Below are 25373 nucleotides of genomic sequence, written 5' to 3' on the forward strand. Positions count from 1 at the left end.
GACCTGGAAACCTTGTGTGAATCATGATCAAACCGAGGAAGATCATTTATTAAAATGGTGACTCGTAAAAGTGGGGTCAATCCCACGCCCTTCAATATACATGCATATCTTACTCATAAGCTGGATCCATACATGGATATAAACACTGGCGATATGCTCTACAGGATGAAAGTTAGGATCGAATCTTTTTCCTTCTCAATTATATATCCAATACTCAAACAAAAAAGAACTACTACTTGTCGCTATGGTGAAACTAGATCCTTTCGAAGTTGACCATGTAAGCGGCCAGCCACCTCATGGAGAAACTGAGGAGAAAGACCGTGAACTAACACGAGCTGTAGTGGATTCTTACTCGGGACACTGGCCCCAAGTATAACTTGGCGCATTCGTACTCCCTCCCTGTCACAATAAATGACCTCAAATCGTTGTCCAAGGACGCAGCAGCAGATGATGATCTTCTCGCCTCAGTTCAATCCATGCCAATGAACTACGGCCCTTCCTTCACAGGATTGGAGCAGCTACGTGACAACATTGCAAACTTATACTCAGATGGATCATCAGTGCCCATAACATCTGACAAGATTTTGACCACTCCTGGCGCATCACTAGCGAACTTCATTGTGCTCTTTGCATTACTTGGCCCCGAAGATCATGTTATCGTCCAGTATCCCACTTACCAGCAACTATACTCCCTTTCAGCCTCCCTTGGGGCGCAGGTTAGTCTGTGGAAGGCAAAAGAGAATGATAATTGGAACCTCGACATTGAGGAATTAGAAAGCCTCATCCAGCCCAACACAAGAATGATCGTCCTAAAGTAAGCCCTCATTCTCTCCCCACGCACAAAGTACAACATCAGATAAACTGATCAAGATTAGCAACCCACAAAATCCCACCGGCGCAATCATCTCCAGATCAAGCCTCGAAAAGATCATCCAAATCGCCGAACGCCGCTCCATAACAGTCTTCAGTGACGAGGTCTATCGTCCTAGTTTCCACTCCATCGCTCCAGGAGACCCGGACTACCCGCCCTCAGCCCTTTCTTTTGGTTATGAAAATACAGTTGTTACCAGCTCCCTATCAAAGGCCTATGCCCTCGCCGGAATTCGAATAGGATGGATCGCATCGCACAGTAAACCCATCCTCGACCTCTGTATCAATGCTCGCTCCTACGCCCTCATAACAGCCAGTCAAGTCGATGAACAGATCGCATCGTTCGCATTGAGCCCCTCCTGCGTCCACAATTTGGTGAAACGTAACACAATGCTAGCAAAGAATAACCTTGACATTGTTCAATCCTTCATTGAGGAATTTTCGTCGAGCTGTCAATGGGTGAAACCAGTTGCCGGTCCAATCGGTTTCATCAAATTTACTAGGTCTGGCCATCCGGTAGATGACGTGGAATTCTGCACAAAGCTCCTAGATAAGAGAGGCGTACTCCTTGTGCCGGGAAGGAAATGCTTCGGGGATGGGAGGAATTTCAGCGGCTATGTACGTCTTGGGTTTGGCGGAGATACGGAGGCATTGAGGGCGGCGTTGGATGCTTTGAGGGAGTTTATGCGTGAAGATTACGAGTTGTTACCTCTGGCCAATTGAGTATGACTTGTCTCTCTGTCTTCTATCATTTGAGTAGGTTTTCTCTCTTCCGTTTATGGTTGCACTGCTTCATGCAAGTTGTTAAATGCTCTACGAATTTGCGCGGTTGACATTTCTTTTCCTATCCATCAGCCTTTGGTTCTGTTCTCGCACATTGCTACTATTCTAAACACAAGAATGTACATGTTCAATGGTTAGTGATGATTCTTCAAGCCAACAGCCACAATGTGTACGAAACTTCTAATCAGTATTTCCAGCAAAAATAATGAACGTGGTCCCCCTAGAACCCAAATCATGTGATCATCCAACCCTAAGACAATACTAACATCACCCAAGAAAATACAACATAGAGGGCAAGCTCAAACATTCCCAACACCATTAAATCCCATACTCACCAAAAAAAAAAAAAAAAAAAAAAAAAAAAAAAAACCCAGACACTCAATCTCCCAACCCAAAAAAACTCCCCACTGACCCACTCCTTCCTCCAAACCCTCTCCACCTCATCCCCTATCCAAACATCCACCACCGAACCCACTCTCCCATCCTGCAATCGAACCCTAGGCTGATAATCCACAACCACCTTCCCCTCCAACTGCCCAATATCCCCAACATCAGGATCAATAAAATCCGAATCCCTCAGAACCGGATCCGCCCTCCCCACATTAACATATCCCACAACCTGAACATCCGCACTAGGCAAGACATCCCAAAGCGCATGAGCAATCTTAACAATCTGCGCCGGATACTGCATGACATCCGAGTTCCATTTCTTCGGACTAAATATGAAGGCGAGGGGCTCATATTCGTCCCTAATGTAGTGGTTGCATGCCGGGGGACCTTCGAGGATGGTGTCATTGGAGGTGCAGAACCGGAGGCCGTATGTTATGGGGCGTAGGACGTCGTGTTCGAAGATTTTCGGGCCGTGGATTGGGACAGTGCTTTGGGAGAAGGATGGCCCGTCCCAGAAATGGGAGTTGTAGAGGCCTTTTTCGGTGATGATTATGATGCAGGTGCAGCCGTGGAGGTTTATCACGCCGGTTGTGAAGGGGTCCTTGTCGAAGGGGGTTACGCTGGTGGAGGCTGGGGTTCCGTGGGGTAGGGGGTTCATTCTACGGACTAGGTTGCTGAAGTGGGACCAGAAGGGTTCTCGTCTTTCTGGTGGTTGGGATTCCATGTTGGAGATATGTGGAGCCAGAGGGGGGGGAGGGGGGAGGGGGAGATGATCGTGGGACGGTAGTTGGGTTGATATGGAAGATTAATGAACAAGTAGCTAAAAGCTCTTATAGAGAAAAATGTAAATGAAATTTTGGATAAGAGCGCTACTGGCTGAAGATAAATTGAGCTTGTTGTCGTCCTTTTTTATTATAGCCAATTTACTTTACTCTATCTCCCTTTGTTCTTCTGGTCAACATCCAGCATATGAGCTTTGTTCTTCTTTTTAGCATGTTGCTAGATCTACGGCAGTTATTGTGGTGGGTATTATTGGTTGTCTTTTATTGTCGTTCTTTGTTTGTATATCGGCATGATAGTGAAAGCTGTCGGTATACTGATTCTCCTATGCACATCTACCTAACTGTGCTTTCTATTATAAGACTATAACTTTGTAGCTTTGTGGAGCGGCTTGCAAACTTTTGCATATTCCGGTATATTGTCATACTAGACAAGCATGGCTAGACGAATAAAGCTATAACTTTAAAAGAGGTCATGACAATGTCTTTCTCCCTTTACCTATTCTTTATTCAACTCATTCAGGTGTTTCTAACTAGCTGTATTAGCTTGTGGCAATGATCAAACTGGCAGAAGCTATCCCAAGGTTGATCATTGAGACCTTCACGAGGATTAAATTAGTGAAAGTAGTTGGACCGAGAGGGAGAGACAGTTTCACTGATATGCCCTTGGAATGGGTTGTTTACAGTGTTCATGGTCACCAAAACAACGATCAGAGATTCCAAGTTCTCTCTATAACCTCATAAGATGACAATTTGGGGGGGCTATGCCTCCAGACAGCTAAATACGATCGTCATTACAGCCTTCTTAGGTAGACATATCACACAATCCTTATACCAAACCACGTCCATCACCACACATATCATCTGTATGAAAACCACCTCAAGCCCACCATGATCATAACCCAACACCTTAATCCACAAATCAGCCTACCCTCTCTTAACAAAAGTCCCAGCAATATACGGCATACAAGTTCTTCCAAACCACCTCTCGACCTCCACAGACTCCCATCCCCCATCACTCTCCGCCGCACCCCGCAACGCCTTCTCCGTATCCCGATTCATCCGACAATCCCCAATATACCAGCTCCAACCCAAGAACCCATAAAGAGCCTGCATCATCCTCGCAACAACAGATCCCTTCGCCGTACGCCACGGATTAACCACATGCTCCACGACGAGAATCTTGCCACCGGGCTTAAGCAAAGCATACAGGTCCCGAGCAGACTGTTCCAGATCTGGCACAGAGCAAAGCACGCGGACGCAGATAATCGAGTCGAAGACGCCACCAGTTGTCTGGTCAAGTGCGGTAGTACCAGCAGGCAGAAGGCCTTGTTTCTGGAGAGCCGGAACAAGTTCTGAGACGACGACGCTGCAGGGAAGAACATGGTACTTCTCACCTACACCTTCGGCGTTCGCCCTAGAGCGTAGTTTCGCGTGAAGGCCGTGGCAGGGCTCAGCGCCGTAGATTGCTTTGATGGCTGGCGAGCGTAGAAGTGGCATTTGTGTTCCTGTTCCCGGGCCGACATCTAGGACTAAGCCTGAGGCGTGAGCTAAGACGGGCGGGATTAGGTCCGAGGAACTTTGAACACCTGCTTGGGTTGGTGGGCGTGGGGGCTGGGAGTCGACGGCGTCTTCAAGATTCGCCGCGTAGCTTGTGAGCTTGGTTATCATCATATTGACTTGATGCTCAGGGACTCACTGCTAAAGGAGACCCAGAATCGGCCGAAAGCCTCATCGCGAAGTCTTCCGGACTGGAGAAGTGGAGCGAGGATCTGCCCTCGTTTAAAGACCGCTTCCAAGTTGACTTTGACATGATCTGTCGGGCTTCTATTAGCTTAAGTTTACTCGGGAATTGGTGGCGAAGGGATCCGCGAGTATACATGTCTATACCATCGGTAGTGCGGCAAGTAACTGCCGTATACGTAGGAGAATATCACTCTACACTTGTAGCAGGCAATGGGTGTTTCCGTTGGACTTACACGACATAGCCCAGAGTAGAAGCAAGCTTGGTTCCAGCAGTGATGCAAGCCACATCTTGGTAGTAGGCTCGTTGATAGAAGCCATTCGTTCTCAGTGGACAGGGAAATGGGAAGTTATAACTGGTCAACCCGATCGATTGATCTCTTTGGACAAGGGCAAGAGAAGTGGGACGGGTGAGGAGATCAGAAAGAGAAAGTTGATGGAAGTTGAAGATGGCCAGCTCCACGGCGATGCATGACTAATCCTCCGCACTACCGCATTAGTCACGGAGCATTAACTACAGAGGTTCCAAGTTACAGGATATCTTATCCATTCATGGTACATATGGTTTCGAACTCCTCAAATGGTGTCTAGATCAGTTCCTGACATATAAAGACAGAGTCAACACGGACACGGGACGCCAACGGTCAATCTTCCTGTCATTACAGATTGCAAAGACTCAGTATCAAGAGGTGAGAAAAGAAAAGCAAAAGGTATGATGGGCAGATGCAAGATGCACACAAGATGGAAGTGGTAGTAATAAGTAAGGGTCAAGACTAAGTGGAACGAACGGCATAAATATATCAGCTTGACAATGAGTATCAACAAAGGAAATGACTAAATCAATAATTCATTTTGCAAATATCACGAATGAATGACAGGAACAGTCCAGACACCTGAGTGGCGATAAATGCCAAAGGGACCAAACCCCCAAGATTAATAATGACTATACGTAACACAAGGTTCCAAGAAAGTGTGCCCGAAGGGTGGCTGCTACCGAAAAGCAAAGGGAGTCAGTAATAAAATGCTAACACGTGCGCTCATGAGATTCGCATGCTATGAGGGTCGAGGAGGATGGAAAGGAAAGAGATGCGAGCGATGCATAAAGAAGGTCCTTGGGGAGAAAGGGCACATCTTCACGATAGACGTCGACAGGCTCAGTGATGAGAGTGATGCCGGTTAACACGCGGGCTGTACCGACTTGTCCTTGAGAGTGAGCTAACATCATGCTTGCCTATATTACAAGTGTTAGTGGATCAGGCACAATAGTCCAAGCGGGCATCCTCTTACCATCGCAGCAAGCACGGACATTCTCAAGTCGGTCTGTCTCCTGCTCTTGCCTCTCCATCATCTGCCGCAGGTCCTCCTCACTGTCACGGCCGTAGACACTGCCATCATGGATACTAGATGTTGCATAGCCAGGGGGCCCCCTTCGGCCGAAAGAGCCCTTGAGCGTAGTATTGAGAATTGTACTGAGTCGGGACGTGGAACTGTTCCTTTGATCGGAATAGTGAGACGGCGTGCTCAGAGCTGGAGAAGCGCGACCAGGGGTCCCTGTGCGGCGCAAAGAGAGAGCAGAACCCGCTCGCTGTTTCGGCCAATTTCGGGTCGTGCGACTCTGTGATGAAGAGATTGACAACCGTGGCCTCTGGCGCGACCGAGATCCTGACTGGAACCCAGGGTTGAATTCATCGATATCTTCCAGGTCATTGTTCTCCTCCTCCTCACCATTTTCCGACCGCAGTAAGAGGTACGAGAGTGCATTGAACCAGGTCTCGTGCCTCTGACTAGTAGTCGCAGTGAACCTGATTCGGCGACCAGGGCTAACGACCTCCAAGCTCCTACAATGAAGACCTGGAGGATATGGGTTGTCATCGGCGACAACTCTCACGGCTTCAATAGGAACGCTCTTTGTCTTACGCTCCGACTTGCCAGCACTTTGAGGGTCCTGCTCGCTCCAGTACAATGTACGGGTATATGGATGCACCCAGAAGTAGCGACGATGTCTAGTGTTGGAAATCTCTCCGGAGACTGTCTTACGTGTATACTTCCAGAGGAATTCTCCAATCATAGTCTGGGTGATAGCCTGAATCATGCGTGGATCTGTGCCAGAGCCATAGCCATAAGGCCCGCCAGCCGGAGTGGAATGGGTATTGAACCGCTCTTCGATCTCGGATGCGAACGATGAGACCGAAGACCTCCGCGACACCTGGCTTTCGCGCCTTACTCTGGCCCGTGAAGTAGAAGACCTGATGGAGCCAACCTGAGCGGCTGAATCATTTGGAGTGCGGGGACGTGGAGCGCGGAAAGCGGAAGCTGGAGCAAGAGGGGGCGCCATGAGACCTGGTGTGGCCGGTTGTTGATCAAGCGATTTCTTCTCGGCAGCCATGATAGCCTCTTTATGTTCAGAAGGCAATGGGGGATGGCTATGGACAGTAGAGGCCTGGCTGGCTGCGCTGCCTGGTCGCCAATTGAGAGATGCGGCCGATGACTGATGCTGGGGACGGGGTCGCGCCTTTGGCGTGGCAGCGGGTGAATTGCCTTGCTCCTTGGCTTTGTCACTGTCGGGGGGAGACAAAGGCCGGGCTGTAACACGGTCCATGAGAATCTGGTCAATTTGCTTGGAAGACAGTATCGTCTGAGCACCTTGATCTGCCTGGTTTGACGATCGGCGTCTTGCATGGCGTGGGACAGCATTGCCGGAGATAGCGCTCAGAGGCGAGGGGGCATCCTTCTTCTGACCAGCTGTGTCATAGTCAGAGCTATCATTTGCTTCGTCTTCGACAACCACAATTGGCAAAGACTCTGAAATGGATTTGTCGACCATAACACCTTTCGTTTGCATGAGTGGTGCGTTTTCATCAGATGGCAGGGCTGCCGGGATGATGGTCGCAGCTGGAGTGACCTCGACAGGGAGCGTTTCCACGGAGTGGATGGTGGAAACCGACAACTGCGGAGAAGCAGGGACGGGAATCTCGCGCTCCTGGGGTGCAATTGGCTCGGTGGATTCGGGTGGTATAAAAGATACTGTCAAATCTGGTACCTCATGCTCGGCTGAAGCCTGACCCACAACCACCGCGGACTCTGGCTCTGGGACTGGTTCTGGTAGCTTCGCCGCAATAGGTTCGGTGTGCTCTGTGAAGATTGTTGAAACCGCCAGGCCAGGGATTTCGGTGTTCATAGCACGCTCCGCAACTGAAACTGAAGGCTCCGGCACAGGCTCTGGAAGAGTCGCCACTACAGGCAAAGTTTGTTCGGAGAAGATTGTCGAGACTGCCAGGTCTGGAACCACGGTGCTCATAGCACGTTCCGTGACAGTAACTGGAGCTTCCGGCACAGGCACAGGTACGGGAACGGGCTCAGGAAGAGTTGCCATAACAGGCTGGGTATGCTCAGAGAAGATTGTGGAGTATACCAGCTGTGGGAGATCTGTGCTCGTGCCCTGTTCTGCCATGGAGATTGAAGGCTCAGGCACGGGCTCAGGAAGCGTTGCCGCAACAGGCTGAGTCCCCTCAGAGAAGATCGAGGAGACAACCACTTCTGGTACGTACTTCGGCTCCGGCTCAGGGAGCTTGGCAGAAGCGGGTTCTGTATACTGCAAAGAGATGGCCGATAAAGCCATCTCCGGGGAATCGGAAATGGGCGCGGTGACCGGCTCGGTTGAGCCTCCCACAACATATGACATGCTTAACTCAGGCAGCTTAGGTGCTACGGGAACGGTGTCCTGAGTAGAGATAGGGGAAACATCGAGCTGTGGCAGCACAGCTGCAGAGGCATTGACCTCCCGCTCCACGTTTACATCCGAAATCATCTTCGAAGTGGCCATCACACTCGACAGTTGTTCACCATTCACTTCAGATGACGTCTGAGGGGAGGCCCACTGTGTCGCAGCATGCACCAGCTCTGGTTGCTCTCTCGTTCCAGCAGCAGTCTCGACATCTGAAGTCGCCTTCTTCGGTGTTGCAAGAACATTCGAGACGTTCTCGTCGCTCACAACGGCTGGGACGCTTGGTTGCCAGGGGTCAGTCATGACACCGGAGTCAACCATTGCAGGCTTGGGTCTCGTGTTCAGTGTGGCCTGGGATTGTCTTCTCGAATCAGGCATCGAAAGGATACGTGGTGTGGAATCGGCATCGTGTTCTATCGGCGGGCCGAACTCCTCATCCTCCTCGCCGTCAAGTTCTGCAAGTTCTGCAAACAGGCTCTGGCCTTCGGAGTCCCCTGGTGTCTCTGTGAAGCTCGTTGCTGGGGACTCGCGTGAACTAGATGGCCGGCTACCGGAGGCCATCGGAGCCTCTCCAGACGGTCGAATCCTTCTCATCACACTCCTCTTGTTCCTGAGACGGTGCCGAGGAGTAGAAGTTCGACTGGGTGAGGGCAACATGCCATCGGAGTCTTCATCTTCTTCCCCTGAAGTGGAAGCACTGCTCTGGTAGGATTTCCGGTCACGAGCTTTTGCCAACGTTAGGGATGAGACACGAGCACGAGGGGTCAACTGAATACGGTCCTCTGTTTCAGTTAGCTCATCGGTATCTGTACTGTCATCAGCCATGCTCTCGACGCCCGTCTGGAAAGCTTCGCTTTCTGTGGTCGCCTCCCGCTCGTTGGCGGTTTCAAAAGCATCGTCAGCCTCAGTAGCAGTGTGATAGGCATCACTAGGCTCATCTGAAGACTGCAGTTCAGGGCGGCTTCGGTAGGATCTCAAAGCCGCCTTGTGCGATGGACTCGTGTCAGTGGCATGGTCTTCCCAATCGGTCTCATGAACCTCCTCGATCTCGGTCGTTCCTCTCCTTCCAGCACCCAGCAGGTTCGGTCTTGCAGCCTTGCGTGAGTTATCGGGTTTGGTCTTCTGGCGCTTGTTGGATGGGCCAGCTGGGGCAACAGTTTCGCGACGCTTCTGCTCAATCTCGTCGCGTGCTTCTTGTAGCATGCGCTTGAGCTCAATCTTTTCGGTTTTTTCTCGGTGAATGGTGCTCTTCAGATTCTGGATCATACGGTGAGCATGGCCCAAGGAACTCCGCAATGTTTCGGTCTCCAGTTGATTGTGTCGCGGAGTGAACTTGTTGGGTGATGGCGGCGGCGAATTTTCTGGTGTCCCTCTACCATCCTCATCAGAGTCATCATCCCGGTGAACTTCCCGCACGGTCTCGGCTTCTTGCTGTCGAAGCCGCATAGCGACCGCTCTAGCAAGCTCTTCGTTCTGCGAGTTTAACTCTTCAACCTTCTTCTGTAGTGCAAGCCTTTCCGCATCTCCTGAATTCAAGTTCCTGCGCAGGAGATGGATTTCAGCGTCGTTCGCTTTCTGTGCGGCCGTCTGGTCCTCAATCAACTTTGCATTGGTTTGTTTTAAATCCTCCAATTCTCGTTCCAGGGTGCTCTTTTCCGTTGTAACGGCACCCAGGCTGCTGTTCAGTCTACTTTCGCGATCGGCAGCATCTTTCACAGCAGTCATGAGCTCGCGAGTCTGAGTCTCCAACGCCCAGTTTTCGTCCTTATAACGCTCCTCGCTCTCGTCCAATGCCCGGATCCGCTGCGTATACCCCTCTGCTTCGAGTTCAAGCCTCGACTTCTCCAAGTTCACAGTTCTCAAGGCCTCCTCGCGCTCTGCAAGCAGTGCCTGCAACTGACGGACCTGGGCCAGGAGGGAGGTGGAGATCTCGGTCGCAAACTCGATATCATGGACACGGCTCGACGGTTGGTTGCGCTGTTTTCGCGATGGCACGCTCACCTTGCTGGGAGAGTTGGTGGCCTGGCCAGCAAACAAGGCGGGGCTAAGTGGTGACTGGACCTCATATTAGCGCTCCATATAGTGTGCCGGACTGGCAAATTGTATACCTTTTGGTCAAATGAGGGGGTCCCCAGATGGCCATCATCACCGCCCGCGAGACGTTTCGGCGCAAGGAATGCCCGCGCAGTCTCCCGACCAATTTCTCTGTATTCTCTCTCCAGGTCCACGAGTCTCCGCTGCAGGTCCGGTCCGATCTGGCTCGCTTCTTGCTGTTGCTCAACTTCTTTCAACTTGTCCTCGAGCTCCTTCTGCTGTTCAATGAGCGCTGTGCCTAATTTGGATGCTTCCTCCAGTCTGCGTTCCGTCTCCGCCAAGTGGGCCTCAAGGGCCCGTTTCACCTGTGCTGGCGAAGACGCATCTAGGCTGAACAATTGCGTATCGAAAGACGAATACCTATGCGATTCGCGGGGAACTACCGCCTCGGCGGGGGAAACAAAAGGATCGTCCATGGTGAAGATGAGTCAATCCCGCTCTACCCTCCGTCCGTAACACCGTTACTTGTGACGGACAGGGAAATAACCAAGCGCCAGACAATAATCCGCAAGGGGTACCTAGTTTTGCGATGAGGACACGGTTGTCGTCCAAAGCCCAGAAACTCGTCGCCTCGTTCGTCGTGTCCTTTAACAAGCCAAGTTCATCATCTGACTTGCACCAGAACGATTGATCTTATAGACCTCCTTGCGCTCAGATGATTTAGCAAGCCGACCAGCGACCGAATGGTCCACGGATACTATATGTCGAGATTAAGTATGGCGAAAGACCAGTGCGCAGCGTCGGTCGGGAGCGGTTGCTGTGAGGCGACCGTATCACGTTGATGGATAGCAAAGTATATGATGAACCGCTCGAGCAAGGGGATATTGCGTCAAAGTCGCAGAGGCTTTCTGTTTGTTTTGGAAGAGAGCCGAGGATGGAGGGGGGTCTCCAGTAGCGTGCAGACAACACAAACGCGCAGTAGTCGTAGACGTAACCTTGTCAGTGCCGAGTGAACCAACCACAACGAATGAGCGCACGGGAGGAGTCAGTAGTTGATGACTTGTACCAAAACAGCCGAAAAAGGAAAGACAACAAGAGCTGATCAAATCGGGATTAAGATGCGACAAGTCGCGCTACGCCATGCGGCGCAGATATTATTATTATATGGCAAGTGAAGTATGGAAAAAAGAAAGGAAAAAAAGGGAGTGACAAATGGAATGTAATGAAGGAAGGTAGTTAAAAAAAAACAAAAATATAAAGGAGAAATTGAGGTAAGAAAAAAGAGAGAGATGTTCCAAATAGAGCCGGATGAACAACGAGACGAGTACCGACTCGTTGAGCGGGGGAAGACAAAAGAGAAGGAAAGGAAGAATGAGAGAAGGAGAAGAAAGTCACACCGTGTGGGCAGGGGGGGGAGTGAGAAGCTGGGGCCGTGCGGGAAAGACAAACAAGGCCGACTATTAGAATCAGGTACCGATTCTACTCGACTAGAAGTCAGGTATTACTTTCATGTACCAGGTTCCTCTCACTGCAGGTACTGCGAGAGGGGTTATAGTAATTGGATACAGTACCTCTGGATACGAGAATCATAGGTAAGTCAATTAATTAACAATAGAGGAGGGGGGTGAGGCACACTCCCACTCGATCTGCCCAGGAACCTCTACTTTCTTAAGTACCGAGCAGGAAACTAGGTTATCCTCGATCTGATACGTAACAACTCTGTGAGTTGCAGGGCTAACTAATACAAGGCGTTTATTAAGGAGGAAGGACAATCAATTATCCCGGGGTGGGAATGCTGAATGACATCTCACAGCGATCTTGGTTAACTTATCTATCTCACGGTCGATCTTCCGGCTATCCTGGGAAGTTTAATCGTCTCCCAACATCAGCATCTTTACTATTTTACTACTAGATCGATTCTTTCCGATCTTTTGGGTTGCCAGATTTGGGAAAAATTACACCTTAACCTAATTGAAGTATCGCGTCTGTACTAATCGGTACGACTCCTCAATTTTGGGACATCGCTGTTTGTCGGGTTTGCATTTCCGCCCTTGTTGGGTCAGGCTCCTTTTGCTTCGTCAGAAAGCATACGGTCGCACGTGACACGGAGAAAGCTTCATTTGTAACTAATCACGTGGGGCACACCGAATCGGGAAAACAAGAACGCCACCACAGCGAAGCAAGGTCACTTCATATATCAACCCAGTTATCCGACTTTCTCAGTTGCAACTCCCCTGAGCATATCCGGCATTGGCTGCTAAGGGGTCAATTGTGCGCATCGCGGCCAACTCGCCATTCCGATACTCTATACCAGCGAACCGCAACCATGACTGACGAAACTCAGGTCGCCGATGAGGTCCCTCAGTTCTCCTTCAAAAAACGATCAGCCAAGGCCAAGGCCAATTTTCGCAAGAAGCCCGAGGCGCCGCCACCTGCATCGGATTCCGATTTCACGTCATCCGATGATGAAGAGGGCCGCAGAATCAAAAGGCGACGGAAGAGCGCTGCAGTGACAGCCTCGTCTACAACCAATGCACCCCGGAGAGACGAAGAACAGCCCGTTACGGCCACGCCGGCCCCATTAGCATTCAGCAATGATGCCACCAAGCATTCTAATTGGTACGATGACGAGTTGGACTCAAAGAATCTCTTGGGGAAGACACGGGCCCAACCAACGTCAAATGCCCCCTCTACATCGGATGGCACGTACAAGGGCGCGGCCAATTACCAGTCTTTCATCCAAAAGAACCCCGATGCCCCGGCAAAACAGTTCGGTCCGATCAAAGCCCCGACCAACATTCGTACCGTGACATTTATGGATTATACGCCGAATGTCTGCAAAGACTACAAACAGACGGGGTAAGTTTATCTCTCATCAATCAGGTTCATTTGAAATTTTATATCTGACCATGGTTTAGCTGGTGCGGGTTTGGGGACTCGTGTATCTACGCTCATGTTAGAGAAAACGTCTTGCAGGGCTGGGAATTGGATAAAGAATGGGATAAAAACACCCAAGGAAAGAAATTGGATGGAAAAGTCGTCTCTCAACGTGGGGGTGACAAATCAAAGGACGACGACGAGGAGGAGGAGGAGCTTCTCGAAAGCATCCCATTTGCCTGTATCATCTGCAAGAAGTCATATCAGAACCCGATTGTCACCAAGTGCGGGCATTATTTCTGTGAGTCTTGCGCCTTACAGCGATATCGGAAAAATCCATCATGTGCCGCATGTGGCGCTGGCACCGGCGGGGTGTTCAACACCGCGAAGAAGCTGAATCAATTATTGGAGAAGAAGAGAGAGCGTGCAAGGAAACGCCGGGAGCAAGCCATAGCCGATGGTGAAGAAGTCAGCAGTGAAGAAGAGGAAGAGGCCGAAAGCGCTTAGGGCAGGTATTAGTGGTTGGAATAAGTATGTGATCTTAATCATGGAGGCAATGAAGTCATGGCTATTGCAGCAGGTCTGCAAATTATGTATATATACTCTCACGGCTGCTCTAGGTTATCAAAATTGAACAGAAGTCAGCCTGAACAAGGCTCAAAATTGGAACATTACCAACTACGTAAAAAAACTCAGCATCGTGGAAGTTCCGTCCTCTAGCTAGTCATGCACTAAAGACCGATGTCTGTCCAGGTTACATGAGGCGATAGTATTACTCCGATGCCCAGTAGTATGTTGGGTACCTCACGTTATATATTCTTTTCCAGCAGCCTTTCAATCTTTAGGACAATCTGCTGCCCCACTGTACCTTAGAAATAGGCATCCATTTTAAGTAGCAACATGGAGTTCATCCGGATGGCTATTCAAGTGAGACCTTTCCATATCCTCTGTCTGTTGAAACTCTTAGGGTCATATTCATTTCATTTTTTAGTAGCCCGTCTTAGGGCCGTCTTTCGATTGGCCTGTGAGTGCGGCATAAGGGTAGTAGTATTCATTTGATATCTCTGGCCAGGCTCCTTCGCCAGACAAAATCACTCTGCCCAAAGTTAACACTCACATTGCATGCCCCACTACTGAGACTCATTAATGGGTACAGCTTTCTTTCTAAACATGATCTCGATTTTGTTATCGGCTGGACACGTGGTCCTCAGGTTAGTCATGCAAAGTAATTTTGATAGCATCAATACTTATAGCTTGAACAGTCACTGGTCATCTTCCTCATGGCAGCTTCCATTATTGCCATGATAGCCCACCAACCAATTGCGACATCCTGCGTGTGCCTCATGTCTAGTTAACAAACTATTCACAAAACCCGACAGTGATAATTTTAGGTTCAACATCGTGGACAAGGGTTTCTGCGGACGATATTGTCACTTCAAAGTACACCTGGCCCATATCTCTTGGGAGAAATGGGCAATCTGCTCTGAGGCATAATAACATTAGCTTCTCTTCGCTGTTGTGGCCGGATTTAAATCCAACACCAAGCTTAGTTGGTGGAATATCTGCACGGCCTTGGATACTCATGCCCTGCGATATCCAATGTGATGGTATGACAAGCTAGGTCGGTGTCTTAGGTAAATCAAGCCGGACACGTCCAGGCTGAACACACATCCTGTTCGCAGCTTGATGAACAAATGATTGAGGTGCCAGCCATCTTGATCTTTGGCAGCTGAGACTTCCTCCCTCAGCTTTTGTAGCTCTTCCTAGCCTTCTTACCTATCTAGCTCAGTTGCCAGACGGAGCACCTTGGAATGCAGGCCCAATGCCTCTGAGTAAAGATATTCCACTACTTTGTCTAGGCATGTGTGAATAAAGTCTAATCTTGACACATCTCGGGATGAAATAGCGAGCTAAAAGCAAGACGCTTGACTGCGCGACCTGTCCTAAAGGGGTTGGCGCCGAGTTCGAGAGGTCTCGACCCAAGTATAGTATCTTGCTCGAGGGTGCTTTCCCAGCTTGGTATTTACCTTCTCCCTGGCAGATTCCAGCATTGATTGCCAAGTGCAACGGGGTACTGCCGACATTGTTCAAATATCTATCAACGTATGTTTCTAATACGGGCTTAGCTATATGGAGAGGAGTCCATTGCTCTGCCGTCTGGGTATCAATAATATCTGGCTTGTGCGCTACCAGGAAGCCCATTATTTCAAGATTACCCCGTGGTGCTGTGGACTACAGGGCGGCCCTCCTCGTCGACCATGTCGACGTCTGCGCCCGCTCGAAGCAGAGTGGTGACTGTTTCTACGTTACCACTGACTGTGGCACCGAACAATGACGTTTAGAATGCCATGGTTTGCATATTTACAGGTGCATTAGGCTTTAGCAAGACTGTAGCGCTTCGTCGTGGCCCTGATATGCGGCCTGGTGTAGAGGTGTGTGCCCTGATGAGTCCGCTTGGTCAACCGCGGCACCATATATGATGAGCTGTTTCACAATCTGCATATAGCCCTCGTTTGCTGGATAATGGAGAGGAAACCTTTCCTGTGTGTCTGTAGAGTCTATACCTGTATTTGATTCTAGGGAGAGTGTGACGATCACCATTGAATTGCTTTCTCCTGCGGCATGGAGCAGCTGTTCATCATCTTGACCGGCCCTTCTTCGCAGTTTTGGCGACAGACCCAGCAGAAAGCGAGTCATCTTACAGCGGAAGATCTCACAGCATATTCCAGAGCGGCATAAAACTGGTCCTCAACCTCCGAGATAACACCAAACTTGCTATACATCTATAGGAGAATTTTTGATTTTTGATTTTTGAATTTTTTTCTTTTTTGTTCTAACGCATCGAAATCGGGTGTCTTCAAGTATGAGTAAGTACCATCTTCTTCCTATTGCCTTGAGACTTGATGGTTTGTTCTGGTTTCTCAAACCCGAGTATGACGTCCAAAATGATGGATCTGGCCTTAACGCTGCTGTACTTTGCTGCTATATGCAATGGTGTGGAGCCTTCTTCGTCAATAATATCCATTTAGTCTTGCTCCGCGACGTCTTTGATAATTTCAGGACAATTCAGCACGGCACAATGCACGACAGTCTTCCCAGTAGTGTCTTTGATGCTGATATCTACACGGGACTCAAGGTAACTGCCTCACGCAATTGATATGTCCATTTGCGATGCTAGCATTAGCGGTTTTTGTCGTTTTTCATCTTGGGCGCCAATTATATGAGGAATATCTGTTCTCTTCTTCTTGGTGTAAGGTATCTCACACTTACCAAGGAGGTCAATAATCGCGGTATGCCCTCCGAGGTTGCTAGGTGTAGGGGCATTCTACGGTCCCTATCAATTTGACCTGGATCATCCAGTAGTTCCAAGAGGGCCTGAGCAATCTTCAGGCAACCTCCTAATGTAGCCCTATGTAGAGGTAGATATTAATCCCTTTTATCCCCATTTGAAGCAGGCAACTCTTTGACAGCCGTGTCTTCATCGCTTGGAGGTTACATAATCTAGACATTTTTTTAAGAAAAGCATCACATTATATTCATAGCGCGACAATCTCCTTGAGAGATATAGGGAAGTAATAAAAAGGCCATTCAACGGTGTTGAGTAATATAACTCAGACTCATGTTACAGCATACATTAACTTGGGAATGCATTGATATTTAATTGATGCTACTAGGACTGGCTATTAGTAGAGGAGAGAAGAGATAGTTCTAGAAGCAAAAAAGAGTACTCCGTCACCACCTATGAGTGCGTGCTCAGTAAGTAGTGGGTGAGTGGTTCGAAACAGTCAGTGATCACCCACGTGTTACCCTCATGGAAGCGTCGTATTTATTGGCCAACTACTAGTAGTACCTGACTTACAGAAAAACACGCAGTTCTTTACTGCAACCAATAAAACTGATTCTGTCCCTTATTTCTAATCTTCGTCATCATCATCTCTCTCTCTCTCTCCATTTTCTCTTTTTTTTCTTTTTTTTTTTTTTTTATTATCCTCTATATTCTTCTTTCCCCTCTCATGCGTATATAGGTGTACCGTAAAATCCCTCATGGCTGCCTTATATTTAGTACCAAAGTTAAATGAAGTGTCTGAACCTGAACATTTGGCCTACTCTAGGCAACAGGGTATAATAATTGCAGCAGATGGCAGAGGCTGTTTAGTATCTAGGGTTTTATGATCACTCTCGATACCACATACCAATTGCTGCCTGTCTTGAGCTGACGCCAGGAGATAAATATGTCACGTACTTCAAATGTAGTGCTACTAATGTCCCCATTAAGTTTCATTGGTGATGCAGAAATAGATTATTGTGATACTTTGGTACTAGTATCACCCTTGCGAAAGGACCAGGAGTAGGTTACGCACTTTTGCATGGCTAGAAAAAGGCATCCTCGATCGAAGTGCTGCGGCGGGGGCCATGTGCTAACCTGGAACTGGCTTTTGCCAGTTCCAACTTTGGTTTATTTTCCCGCTCGCTTAAAAGTCCGTATCTGGCATGGCAGACCAATATACGTAACATACGGAGTAGAACTTAGCGACCTAGTGGAAGGTTTTTAGGGACGCCACGTGCGGTCCATGGTTCTGTCAACCAATCAGGCCATCTAATTGGATTTAAGCTACGAAACGCTTCCATTGGTGGTTCCAACGGTTCTCTTTCTTTGTTTCAGAACTTTACCGGACATATTCCCAACGGTCAGTTGTGGCGGTGTTTGAATTCCAGTTCCTGTGAGGGCTTCAGCTTTTTGTCCCACTGGTAAAACTTCCAGTCCAGGCTCAAGGGTCAGGGTGTTGTTTCACTAATTTAGTGGCAGAAGATCAAAGAGGGCTTATCAAAATAAGTTCAGTGTGCAGACACTCTAATCTAGTGGACGGGAGTGCAACTAAGCCTGACGGCCAACGCCAAGCTTCCCCGCTATGTCCATTAAAGGTTAAAAACCTCCTGAACAAACACAGCCCCCTGGAGCCTATGGCGAGCCTTCCCTTAGTGGCGCCCCAGAGCTTAAGCAGCACTAACGCGTGGCCTAACAGTGGAGATTCCTCCCACTGGACCTACACTTTCGACATGATGTCCGCGGACCGTCCAATAAGGATATTAAGTTTTCATGAGCTGCTGGTACAACCATCCCACCCCATTCCCTCGACAATCTTTTCTTTTTAAACCTCCCTTCTTGAGCTTATTGAGCGCTTTGGCCTCCCATTTCTTACAGTGGGGAGCAAATCCAATGAAATTGGAACACCCTAATATGGTATAGCGTATCCGCTGGCAACCGCCTACTGTTATAGGCAGTTTCTGCCGGTGTAAAATCAGTATGTCACAGGTTATTGGTTCTTATTCAGGCGGTAACAGTGATGCACGGGCCACTATTGCGAGGTATTTGGTTCCAAATTTCAAATACCTACCACATACTCCGTACTCCGTACTGTACCTAAGGTTTCTTTGCCATCATGTAGTGTTATCCCTTCTCGGTCCTTTTTCTTTCTTTTCTTCTTTCAAGCGCGTTGAATATCATTCCTATCTACCAGTTTGCCTTTCTATGTCCTTCCTTTTAAGTTCATATTATTCAATTTTCTTTTTTAATATACTAACCCTCATTTCCCTTCATTGTCAATTCCTTCCGCTACCCTCCCTTTTTAAATTCAATTGGCTGTCACCAGCATCTAGGTCCTCCAGTTCTTACATGCATATTAGGCGCCAGTGAACGATCAGTACCCCTGTGTACTGCGCGACTGGATATCTCTAGTACCTGAGTAAACACTGTGTGGCAAATATCACGCATGAACTGTCGCTCATCTACTCCCTCGAAACTTCACAATGAGATGCGGCTTTAGGTTAGCATTATGCGCATGCCTACTACTCATCGTCCCACTATACCTATTAAAACTCCACCTAGAGGAGATCTGCAGCCAGTATCGCGCAGGCGCATACTTAATAGATTGGCTGAACTCCAAGATTCCCCACCATGAGGGCTTATCCCACTACCACGCAAAACTGGGAGACAAAGTGATTGTGATGGCCAGACTGGAGGAAGAACCCACCGAATGGGTCGAGCAAGAACTTCCTGAGTACATATCCCTTTTCAACATTCAACAATAGGCTCATTTGCTAATAAGGGGCCGCTTGAAGCTGGCAACGTGCGATTTACATTGTCAACCCCTCGAATAAAACCAAAGCAGACAAACACAAACTGAAAACCGCCCTCAACAAGGGCCACGAATCTATGGCCTACCTCACGTATCTGATTGACCATTATGACAACCTTCCTTCCACAATCGCTTTCCTCCACGCCCACCGCGCCGGCTTCTTCATGGCCTGGCATGTCGATGCGCCTTTGCACGATAACGTAGCAGCGATGCGCGCTCTACAGCTTGATTTCATTCAACAGAACGGTTACGTCAACCTCCGTTGCAATTGGAACCCCGGGTGCAAGGAGGAACACCGCATGAATCGCCATGTAACGCAACAGGTCTGGGAAGAAGTATTCGAAGGGACCAGCACCCCACCTCTAAACACAACCACTTCACCCGCCATCACAGACGACCCCTCGTCAGAGAACCGTCAAACTCAGAAATTCCTCCAAGCGCCCCAACTCGTCGGTGCAGCATGCTGCGCGCAGTTCGCTGTGTCACGCGAACAGGTCCTGAAACGACCCCGAGAAGACTACATCAAGTTCCGCCAATGGGTCATCGACACAGAAAAAGATGACGCCAGTAGCGGACGAGTCATGGAGTTCCTCTGGCATGTCATATTCGGCAAGGAGTCCGTATAGTAAGTACCCATTGCACCAGCCTCTCTAATAACAAAAACAACTAATATGGTTTCTCCTTTAGCTGTCCGGACGAGGAACTCTGCTACTGCCAAGTATACGGCAAATGTTAGGACATTCCCGTTCCTAAGATATATATATATATATATATATACTGTACACCAGCCACGAGCATCTTATTATGTGGGTTTTCTCGCAGATATACATCCCATGTACTCTCTTTGTTCTTTCAAGCATGCATTTCTGGGATTAGACAGGCGTTGTTAGAGGGCTTTCGTCCGTTCGGATATACCCGTCTGAATCATCTTTGTTATTTCTTCCGGTACGGTTTAGAAAGCATGTGAATATATTGAAATATATTTTCTATCTGTTTCATACTACCGCGCAACTACAACGTTGTTGGTATAGTGACTTAGTGGGGTAACAAACCTCCCACTATGATTCCGGATTTAGCTTAAATATATATAAACGAGGGCCAAAGGTCGCTTCAGCGACTTATGCCAGATATGAAATTCGGAATTCTCTAGTTTACTGCTATAGATTCATATAGCCTATGCTTTATTGTGACAAGGCTTTCTTTAGATATCTTTGTCTTTTCTTTGGTTCTCAGATAGTGTTTGGGGGTCTCGAATATGTACACATTTGCTCTCCCCCGAGGTGGCATTCTTGAGTAGGGTTACGTAGGTAAAAATCATTAGCATACAACTGATAGTGTTCTAGCGTTATGTATTTTTGATTAGAATTAAGGAGAAACCTTGTCTGCTAAAATGTGTCTCTGGTAACCAATACTAGCGTCGCCTCACTTCTGCTCCAGGTACTCCTCCACTCGCTCAACGAGATCAGCTTTCTTCCCAGCAGCAGAGCGTCCGTGGGCATTCAGGAAGTCTTTAAGGACAGGTACCGTAAGCTGCACACAAGTCACCCGCGTTAGTTACTCATCCGAATACAGGCCTAAGGGGGCAGGAAATAGTCACCTTCGATAGAGATCCCTTCTGATAATGGGCTCGCACTACATCTTCAACGCCTTGCTCGTCTGTCTCAACCTTCGCTTTCTTGTATGGCTTCTGGGCTGCATCTTCGACTTCAGATGTGCGGTCTTTGGCGCTTCGTTTGACTAGTGTGCTCTTCGGGCCAAGTGCCGATATTTTCGCGTATTGCTTTTCCAATTCGTCGGCCCAAGACAATACATAATGGCCGGTGCGCTAAGAGAAGGTCAGCAAGATTCCCAGAAAGAATAGGGATGTGCGATATACTTTATCGATCTGCCGATATCTTGGCACTGTTTTGTCTTCTGGCTTCTCCGGGAGGTCCTCATCCAACGCCAGGGCTTGCAGAATGCGATAGTGCCATTGGAGGGCTAACAGAGTAATACGTTAATACCACAGTTTCTATACAGGAAGTTGTCAAAAGCTCACATGGATTAGGATACTTGAAGGGGTCGTAAGACGCCTTTGGGAGTTGTAATTGCTGGACAATATACCGCATTCGATCGATTAATGGCTCAGGTGCAACATGGAGTGCGGTTTCGGGGTTCTGACGGACATCATCAGCAAACGGCAGAGGCATTATCCACATTCCCGGAGGGAACTTCTGGACGCCGCTCTCATCTAGTTTCTCTTCTCCAGTAACCATAGCCCCCAGGACTGGGCTTGCGTTTTTACGCGCAATGAACCAAACAAGTGCGGCCTTTTTATCCCGGAGGAGTGTCTGGTGCAAAGCAGAAAAGACTCGTGTGGAGCCAACAAAATCTTCTTCCGATGGGTAAATGAAGGAGGGATGTTTAATGTTGGCCCAGAATGGAAGTGCAGAAAGGGGCTTGAACCCAATTATACGGATGACAGGATCACCGAAGTTCCTCAGTGACTTCATCTCTTCGGGCGTGAAAGCAACCTGATCACCGCCAAACTTATAAGCTTTCTTGATTTCCCACTTTTCAATCGTGCGAGCCGTGTCGTCAGCGATTTGAGTGGTCACTCCTTTCACAATCTGGGGTTGTTCGCCGCCTAGCCAGATGAAGGAGTTTCTGGCAGGTGCCTGACGCTTGAACAAAAGATATCCTGAGACAGATATTTTGAAGTTCGGTCCCAGCTCCAATGGTATATTGGAGAACTGCGCACGCCGTGGGACAGATCTCGAATTGATACTGGACAAAAGGGTATTGAGTAGAGATATCCCATCTCCGGTAGCTGGAGAAGCTTTGGAATCGGTTTGCAGGTATGCTGGGGCATCTGGATCCGAAGGAGAGGCCTTGTAGATGATGTCCTAATTGGGGTAAGCAGCGATACTTCGTTTTGGGTTAATAGAATCTTACGTCATAGAATTTGGCAGTATCGAATTCATGGTCTGGCCGAGAAATCGGAAACAGCTCAATAGTGACACCGAGGTCGTACAAGTCCTTCGCACGTACAGTTGCAGCGGATCGCAAGCTTTTGTTATCGCCATGAGGGTCGTCATTATCGGTGACTATGAACAATCGCCGAGACAAGAAGTTGGGGGCTTTGGACGTGAATATTTGGTTGGCGCAAAAGAGTACATTCGCCATTGAGACCCGCTCGTCTGACGCCTTAAGTACATCCTCTGATTCATTGTCATTCTGTGCCAGTGCTCGAAGATTCTTGACTTCTTGCGCAGAGGGAATGTCTAGATCTGTGAAAAGGTAACAGTGTGGGTATGAAAGGTCTCCTCGGCTATTTTCATCTTCGTCATAGAATTTAGACGCCTGCGTCCCATATAATAGCACACCGATCATGTCACGGGGATTAGAGATAATGCGCTGTTGCATGAGATGATATGCACATTTTAGTGCGGCCGTTGTGGGGGACTCGTCCGCGGATTTCTTTGAATCGGAAGATGGACGAGGTGTGAGCATAGAATCGCTGACTTCGATGGCAAAAAGAACGGCATCTTTCACTGTTTTGTATCCCTATTTTGGTTTATAATTTGTTAGCCTCCGAAGTTTTGAGGTGTTTGGAAGTGCGTACACTCTCGTCGATCTCCTCCTCTTCCTCATCGATCTGGTCGTCTCCGCGAACTTGATCCTCGTCAGCCATTGTGAATGTGTTAAGAGTCGTAAGTCATAAAATGCGTCAAAGAAAAGCAGTCAAGGACGATAGTTAAGTATCCGACGTGAAAGTACCCTTGGACACCAACATTGGCACTTTCTTGGGTGTCTGCCTGTCACTCTGCTGCCTGCGTTCCCGCTCTTTCGTCACTCGTGACGCGACACTTCAACCGCACGACGCGGGGAAGACACGAACATCAGGTGACATACGCCAAGACTTGATGACCCCAAGTTAATTCTGATTGGCCACTCGCTTCAGCTCCAACTCATCCGTCATTTTACCGGTTCTGGACTCTTTGCTTCAAGTCAGCATCCTTTCTGATTACTATTGACCCTTGCCACATGGCCCATTAAAATCCCTATACCTTTCACGCTCCGAACTTATTGCCTTATTATTGCCCTTATCCGCAGGCTTTGGTAATAATTTTTTTTTTTTTTTTTAAAAAAAAAAAAGAATTGTGCTACCGTCTGTCAATTACAATGGCTCTCCGCCGGTCCTTCACGCTTCCTCGGCAACTACTGCGACCGGTAGCTCGCAGCTCGCTTGGATACAACGCAGAACAGCGAAGTGGCTTCGCAACGGCAGTCCCTCCGGTCACTCAAGATGCAACTGGCTCCAAGGGTCCTACCGCAATGGTATTCTTGAACATGGGCGGGCCCTCTACAACAAATGAGGTGGAAGACTTTTTGAGCAGGTTATTTGTATGTTTTCAAACTAGCAGACATTCTCATGGACCAATTTTAACATTTCCCTCGCTTTCTGGTAAAGGCCGATGGTGATCTGATTCCCTTGGGACGACTTCAAACATATCTTGGACCACTTATCGCAAAGAGGAGAACACCAAAGATCCAAAAGCAATACGCGGACATCGGAGGCGGCTCGCCTATCCGAAAATGGTCCGAATACCAATGCCAGGAAATGTGCAAATTACTAGACAAACTCAACCCTGAAAGCGCACCTCATAAACCCTATGTTGCATTTCGGTATGCTGCGCCTTTGACAGAAGAGATGTATAACCAGTTACTCGATGATGGATTCGGAAGAGGGAAAGGAGGACGTGCTGTCGCATTTACGCAATACCCACAATATTCATGTTCGACTACAGGCAGTTCTCTGAATGAACTATGGAAATGGAGAAATCGTCTGGAGGGTAGGCGCGCCAATGAGAGCGTGGACCCCTCCGGCTCCATCCAGTGGAGTGTCATTGATCGGTGGCCGACCCATCCCGGCTTAGTGGAAGCTTTCGCAAAGAACATCGAGGATCAGCTCAAGACATATCCAGAGGACAAGAGGAACAGTGTGGTCTTGCTGTTCTCCGCCCACAGTCTGCCTATGAGCGTGGTGAATAGAGGTAAGCTTCGAGTCATCGCGCCAATTGCTCGACGTAAAATCTAACTCCAGATTAGGTGACCCGTACCCGGCTGAAGTTGCAGCGACTGTCCATGCGGTAATGCAAAGGCTTGGTTTTAGCAACCCTTACCGGCTGTGCTGGCAATCTCAAGTGGGCCCGTCGGCTTGGCTTGGGGCTCAGACCAGTGACACTGTCATGGAGTATGTAAAGCGCGGGCAGACTGATATTGTCCTTGTGCCGATCGCCTTCACCAGCGACCACATTGAGACTCTGTATGAGTTGGACCTTGAAGTGATGGAAGAAGCCAATTCCCCTGGAGTTAAGCGAGCGGAAAGCTTAAACGGAAGCCCCATTTTCATCGAAGCCCTTGCGAATATCGCGCAGGAGCACTTGAGAAAGGGAGAAAAGTGCTCTCGTCAGATGACCCTGCGCTGCCAGGGTTGTAAAAGTGACAGATGCCTAGAGCAGAAGAAGTTTTTTGCCGGGGAAGAAGCCGCGTCTCTTGTAGTGTAAAAACTTCTCTTCTCTTCTGTTCTTTTTCTTTTTTCCTTTGGGGGTCATATTACTTTTATTTTGTTAATATTATGTACTGTAGGATTCTTGGAAAAGGATAATTATTATTCTAGTGAACATTAGGCCTATATTGTATGCGTAGGGTGATTAACAATCAACCATAGTATAACTAACTCGTTGGAATTTCTTGATTTTCGAGACAGACTATAAATGGGGCACCGAAATCTTGGTTCAATGATTATCAAGGGGTCAATGGCTTGACGCTGCTACTACGATTGGTCCCAGGAACAAAAATGCCGAATGTTGAACACCTCGGCACCCGATAGCCTTGTCAACGTCATGGCTGGCTGGCTTATCTTTTGCTTTTGCTCTCCACTAAGCTAAGCTGACAAACGCTCCCCTCATCGACTCTTCAACCCAGGGAACAATGCCATTGGCACTTCAGAATCATGAGTGAAACTTCGCTTCTGTCAAATGTTTCTAAAAT

At 48.5% G+C, this 25373-nt stretch overlaps 8 protein-coding genes across 8 annotated transcripts; 4 read left to right on the forward strand and 4 right to left on the reverse strand.

Annotated features, from left to right (window-relative positions):
* Nucleotides 1–244: 244 nt before the first annotated feature.
* BDV27DRAFT_168672 (putative aminotransferase) lies at nucleotides 245–1593 on the forward strand (the record flags this gene model as incomplete). The annotated part of the gene is made up of 3 exons (XM_032074839.1): nucleotides 245–277; nucleotides 342–814; nucleotides 876–1593. The coding sequence occupies 3 exons, from the start codon at nucleotides 245–247 to the stop codon at nucleotides 1591–1593; spliced, it is 1224 nt and encodes a 407-aa protein (XP_031922387.1).
* Nucleotides 1594–1683: 90 nt separating this feature from the next.
* Nucleotides 1684–2767, reverse strand: BDV27DRAFT_162748 (uncharacterized protein; the record flags this gene model as incomplete). Its single annotated transcript, XM_032073437.1, has 2 exons — nucleotides 1684–1758; nucleotides 2066–2767. The coding sequence occupies 2 exons, from the start codon at nucleotides 2765–2767 to the stop codon at nucleotides 1684–1686; spliced, it is 777 nt and encodes a 258-aa protein (XP_031922388.1).
* Nucleotides 2768–3622: 855 nt separating this feature from the next.
* Nucleotides 3623–4963, reverse strand: BDV27DRAFT_136356 (class I SAM-dependent methyltransferase). The gene is made up of 3 exons (XM_032068741.1): nucleotides 4802–4963; nucleotides 4522–4638; nucleotides 3623–4453 (listed from the first exon to the last, which is right to left on the reverse strand). The coding sequence occupies exons 1-3, from the start codon at nucleotides 4884–4886 to the stop codon at nucleotides 3750–3752; spliced, it is 906 nt and encodes a 301-aa protein (XP_031922389.1). The 5' UTR covers nucleotides 4887–4963; the 3' UTR covers nucleotides 3623–3749.
* Nucleotides 4964–5095: 132 nt separating this feature from the next.
* On the reverse strand, nucleotides 5096–10346 carry BDV27DRAFT_136357 (putative nuclear migration protein (ApsA)). The gene is made up of 2 exons (XM_032068742.1): nucleotides 5853–10346; nucleotides 5096–5796 (listed from the first exon to the last, which is right to left on the reverse strand). The coding sequence occupies exons 1-2, from the start codon at nucleotides 10012–10014 to the stop codon at nucleotides 5720–5722; spliced, it is 4239 nt and encodes a 1412-aa protein (XP_031922390.1). The 5' UTR covers nucleotides 10015–10346; the 3' UTR covers nucleotides 5096–5719.
* A 2189-nt stretch (nucleotides 10347–12535) lies between these two features.
* BDV27DRAFT_136359 (U2-type spliceosomal complex subunit CWC24) lies at nucleotides 12536–13841 on the forward strand. The gene is made up of 2 exons (XM_032068743.1): nucleotides 12536–13182; nucleotides 13242–13841. Exons 1-2 carry the CDS (start codon nucleotides 12650–12652, stop codon nucleotides 13705–13707), a joined length of 999 nt encoding a protein of 332 aa, XP_031922391.1. The 5' UTR covers nucleotides 12536–12649; the 3' UTR covers nucleotides 13708–13841.
* A 4816-nt stretch (nucleotides 13842–18657) lies between these two features.
* Nucleotides 18658–20123, forward strand: BDV27DRAFT_136360 (DUF3431 domain-containing protein). The gene is made up of 3 exons (XM_032068744.1): nucleotides 18658–19259; nucleotides 19321–19962; nucleotides 20025–20123. The coding sequence occupies exons 1-3, from the start codon at nucleotides 19009–19011 to the stop codon at nucleotides 20071–20073; spliced, it is 942 nt and encodes a 313-aa protein (XP_031922392.1). The 5' UTR covers nucleotides 18658–19008; the 3' UTR covers nucleotides 20074–20123.
* Nucleotides 20124–20633: 510 nt separating this feature from the next.
* Nucleotides 20634–23151, reverse strand: akuA (putative DSB repair complex subunit Ku70). Its single transcript, XM_032068745.1, has 6 exons — nucleotides 22942–23151; nucleotides 22272–22883; nucleotides 21376–22222; nucleotides 21214–21317; nucleotides 20935–21162; nucleotides 20634–20867 (listed from the first exon to the last, which is right to left on the reverse strand). Exons 1-6 carry the CDS (start codon nucleotides 23008–23010, stop codon nucleotides 20760–20762), a joined length of 1968 nt encoding a protein of 655 aa, XP_031922393.1. The 5' UTR covers nucleotides 23011–23151; the 3' UTR covers nucleotides 20634–20759.
* A 302-nt stretch (nucleotides 23152–23453) lies between these two features.
* On the forward strand, nucleotides 23454–25122 carry BDV27DRAFT_136363 (ferrochelatase HEM15). Its single transcript, XM_032068746.1, has 3 exons — nucleotides 23454–23723; nucleotides 23791–24373; nucleotides 24429–25122. The coding sequence occupies exons 1-3, from the start codon at nucleotides 23502–23504 to the stop codon at nucleotides 24884–24886; spliced, it is 1263 nt and encodes a 420-aa protein (XP_031922394.1). The 5' UTR covers nucleotides 23454–23501; the 3' UTR covers nucleotides 24887–25122.
* Nucleotides 25123–25373: the final 251 nt, after the last annotated feature.

Source organism: Aspergillus caelatus (genome assembly GCF_009193585.1).
Source record: "Aspergillus caelatus strain CBS 763.97 unplaced genomic scaffold BDV27scaffold_271, whole genome shotgun sequence".
NCBI classification, from domain to species: domain Eukaryota; kingdom Fungi; phylum Ascomycota; class Eurotiomycetes; order Eurotiales; family Aspergillaceae; genus Aspergillus; species Aspergillus caelatus.

Excerpts from the sequence above, each read along its gene's own strand:
- BDV27DRAFT_136357 (XM_032068742.1), bottom strand. The coding sequence starts at position 10,014 with ATGACTGCTGTGAAAGATGCTGCCGATCGCGAAAGTAGACTGAACAGC. Across the intron at positions 5,797-5,852 it reads TGTCCGTGCTTGCTGCGATG|GCAAGCATGATGTTAGCTCA; the intron begins GTAAGAGGATGC and ends CTTGTAATATAG.
- BDV27DRAFT_136356 (XM_032068741.1), bottom strand. The coding sequence starts at position 4,886 with ATGGCTTCTATCAACGAGCCTACTACCAAGATGTGGCTTGCATCACTG. Across the intron at positions 4,639-4,801 it reads TCTACTCTGGGCTATGTCGT|ATCATGTCAAAGTCAACTTG; the intron begins GTAAGTCCAACG and ends GAAGCCCGACAG. Across the intron at positions 4,454-4,521 it reads ATTCTGGGTCTCCTTTAGCA|ACGCCGTCGACTCCCAGCCC; the intron begins GTGAGTCCCTGA and ends CGAATCTTGAAG.
- akuA (XM_032068745.1), bottom strand. The coding sequence starts at position 23,010 with ATGGCTGACGAGGATCAAGTTCGCGGAGACGACCAGATCGATGAGGAA. Across the intron at positions 22,223-22,271 it reads ATACTGCCAAATTCTATGAC|GACATCATCTACAAGGCCTC; the intron begins GTAAGATTCTAT and ends TACCCCAATTAG. Across the intron at positions 20,868-20,934 it reads AGAAGGGATCTCTATCGAAG|CTTACGGTACCTGTCCTTAA; the intron begins GTGACTATTTCC and ends ACTTGTGTGCAG.
- BDV27DRAFT_136363 (XM_032068746.1), top strand. The coding sequence starts at position 23,502 with ATGGCTCTCCGCCGGTCCTTCACGCTTCCTCGGCAACTACTGCGACCG. Across the intron at positions 23,724-23,790 it reads ACTTTTTGAGCAGGTTATTT|GCCGATGGTGATCTGATTCC; the intron begins GTATGTTTTCAA and ends TTTCTGGTAAAG. Across the intron at positions 24,374-24,428 it reads TATGAGCGTGGTGAATAGAG|GTGACCCGTACCCGGCTGAA; the intron begins GTAAGCTTCGAG and ends ACTCCAGATTAG.
- BDV27DRAFT_136360 (XM_032068744.1), top strand. The coding sequence starts at position 19,009 with ATGAGATGCGGCTTTAGGTTAGCATTATGCGCATGCCTACTACTCATC. Across the intron at positions 19,260-19,320 it reads GTCGAGCAAGAACTTCCTGA|CTGGCAACGTGCGATTTACA; the intron begins GTACATATCCCT and ends GGCCGCTTGAAG. Across the intron at positions 19,963-20,024 it reads TTCGGCAAGGAGTCCGTATA|CTGTCCGGACGAGGAACTCT; the intron begins GTAAGTACCCAT and ends TTTCTCCTTTAG.
- BDV27DRAFT_136359 (XM_032068743.1), top strand. The coding sequence starts at position 12,650 with ATGACTGACGAAACTCAGGTCGCCGATGAGGTCCCTCAGTTCTCCTTC. Across the intron at positions 13,183-13,241 it reads AAAGACTACAAACAGACGGG|CTGGTGCGGGTTTGGGGACT; the intron begins GTAAGTTTATCT and ends ACCATGGTTTAG.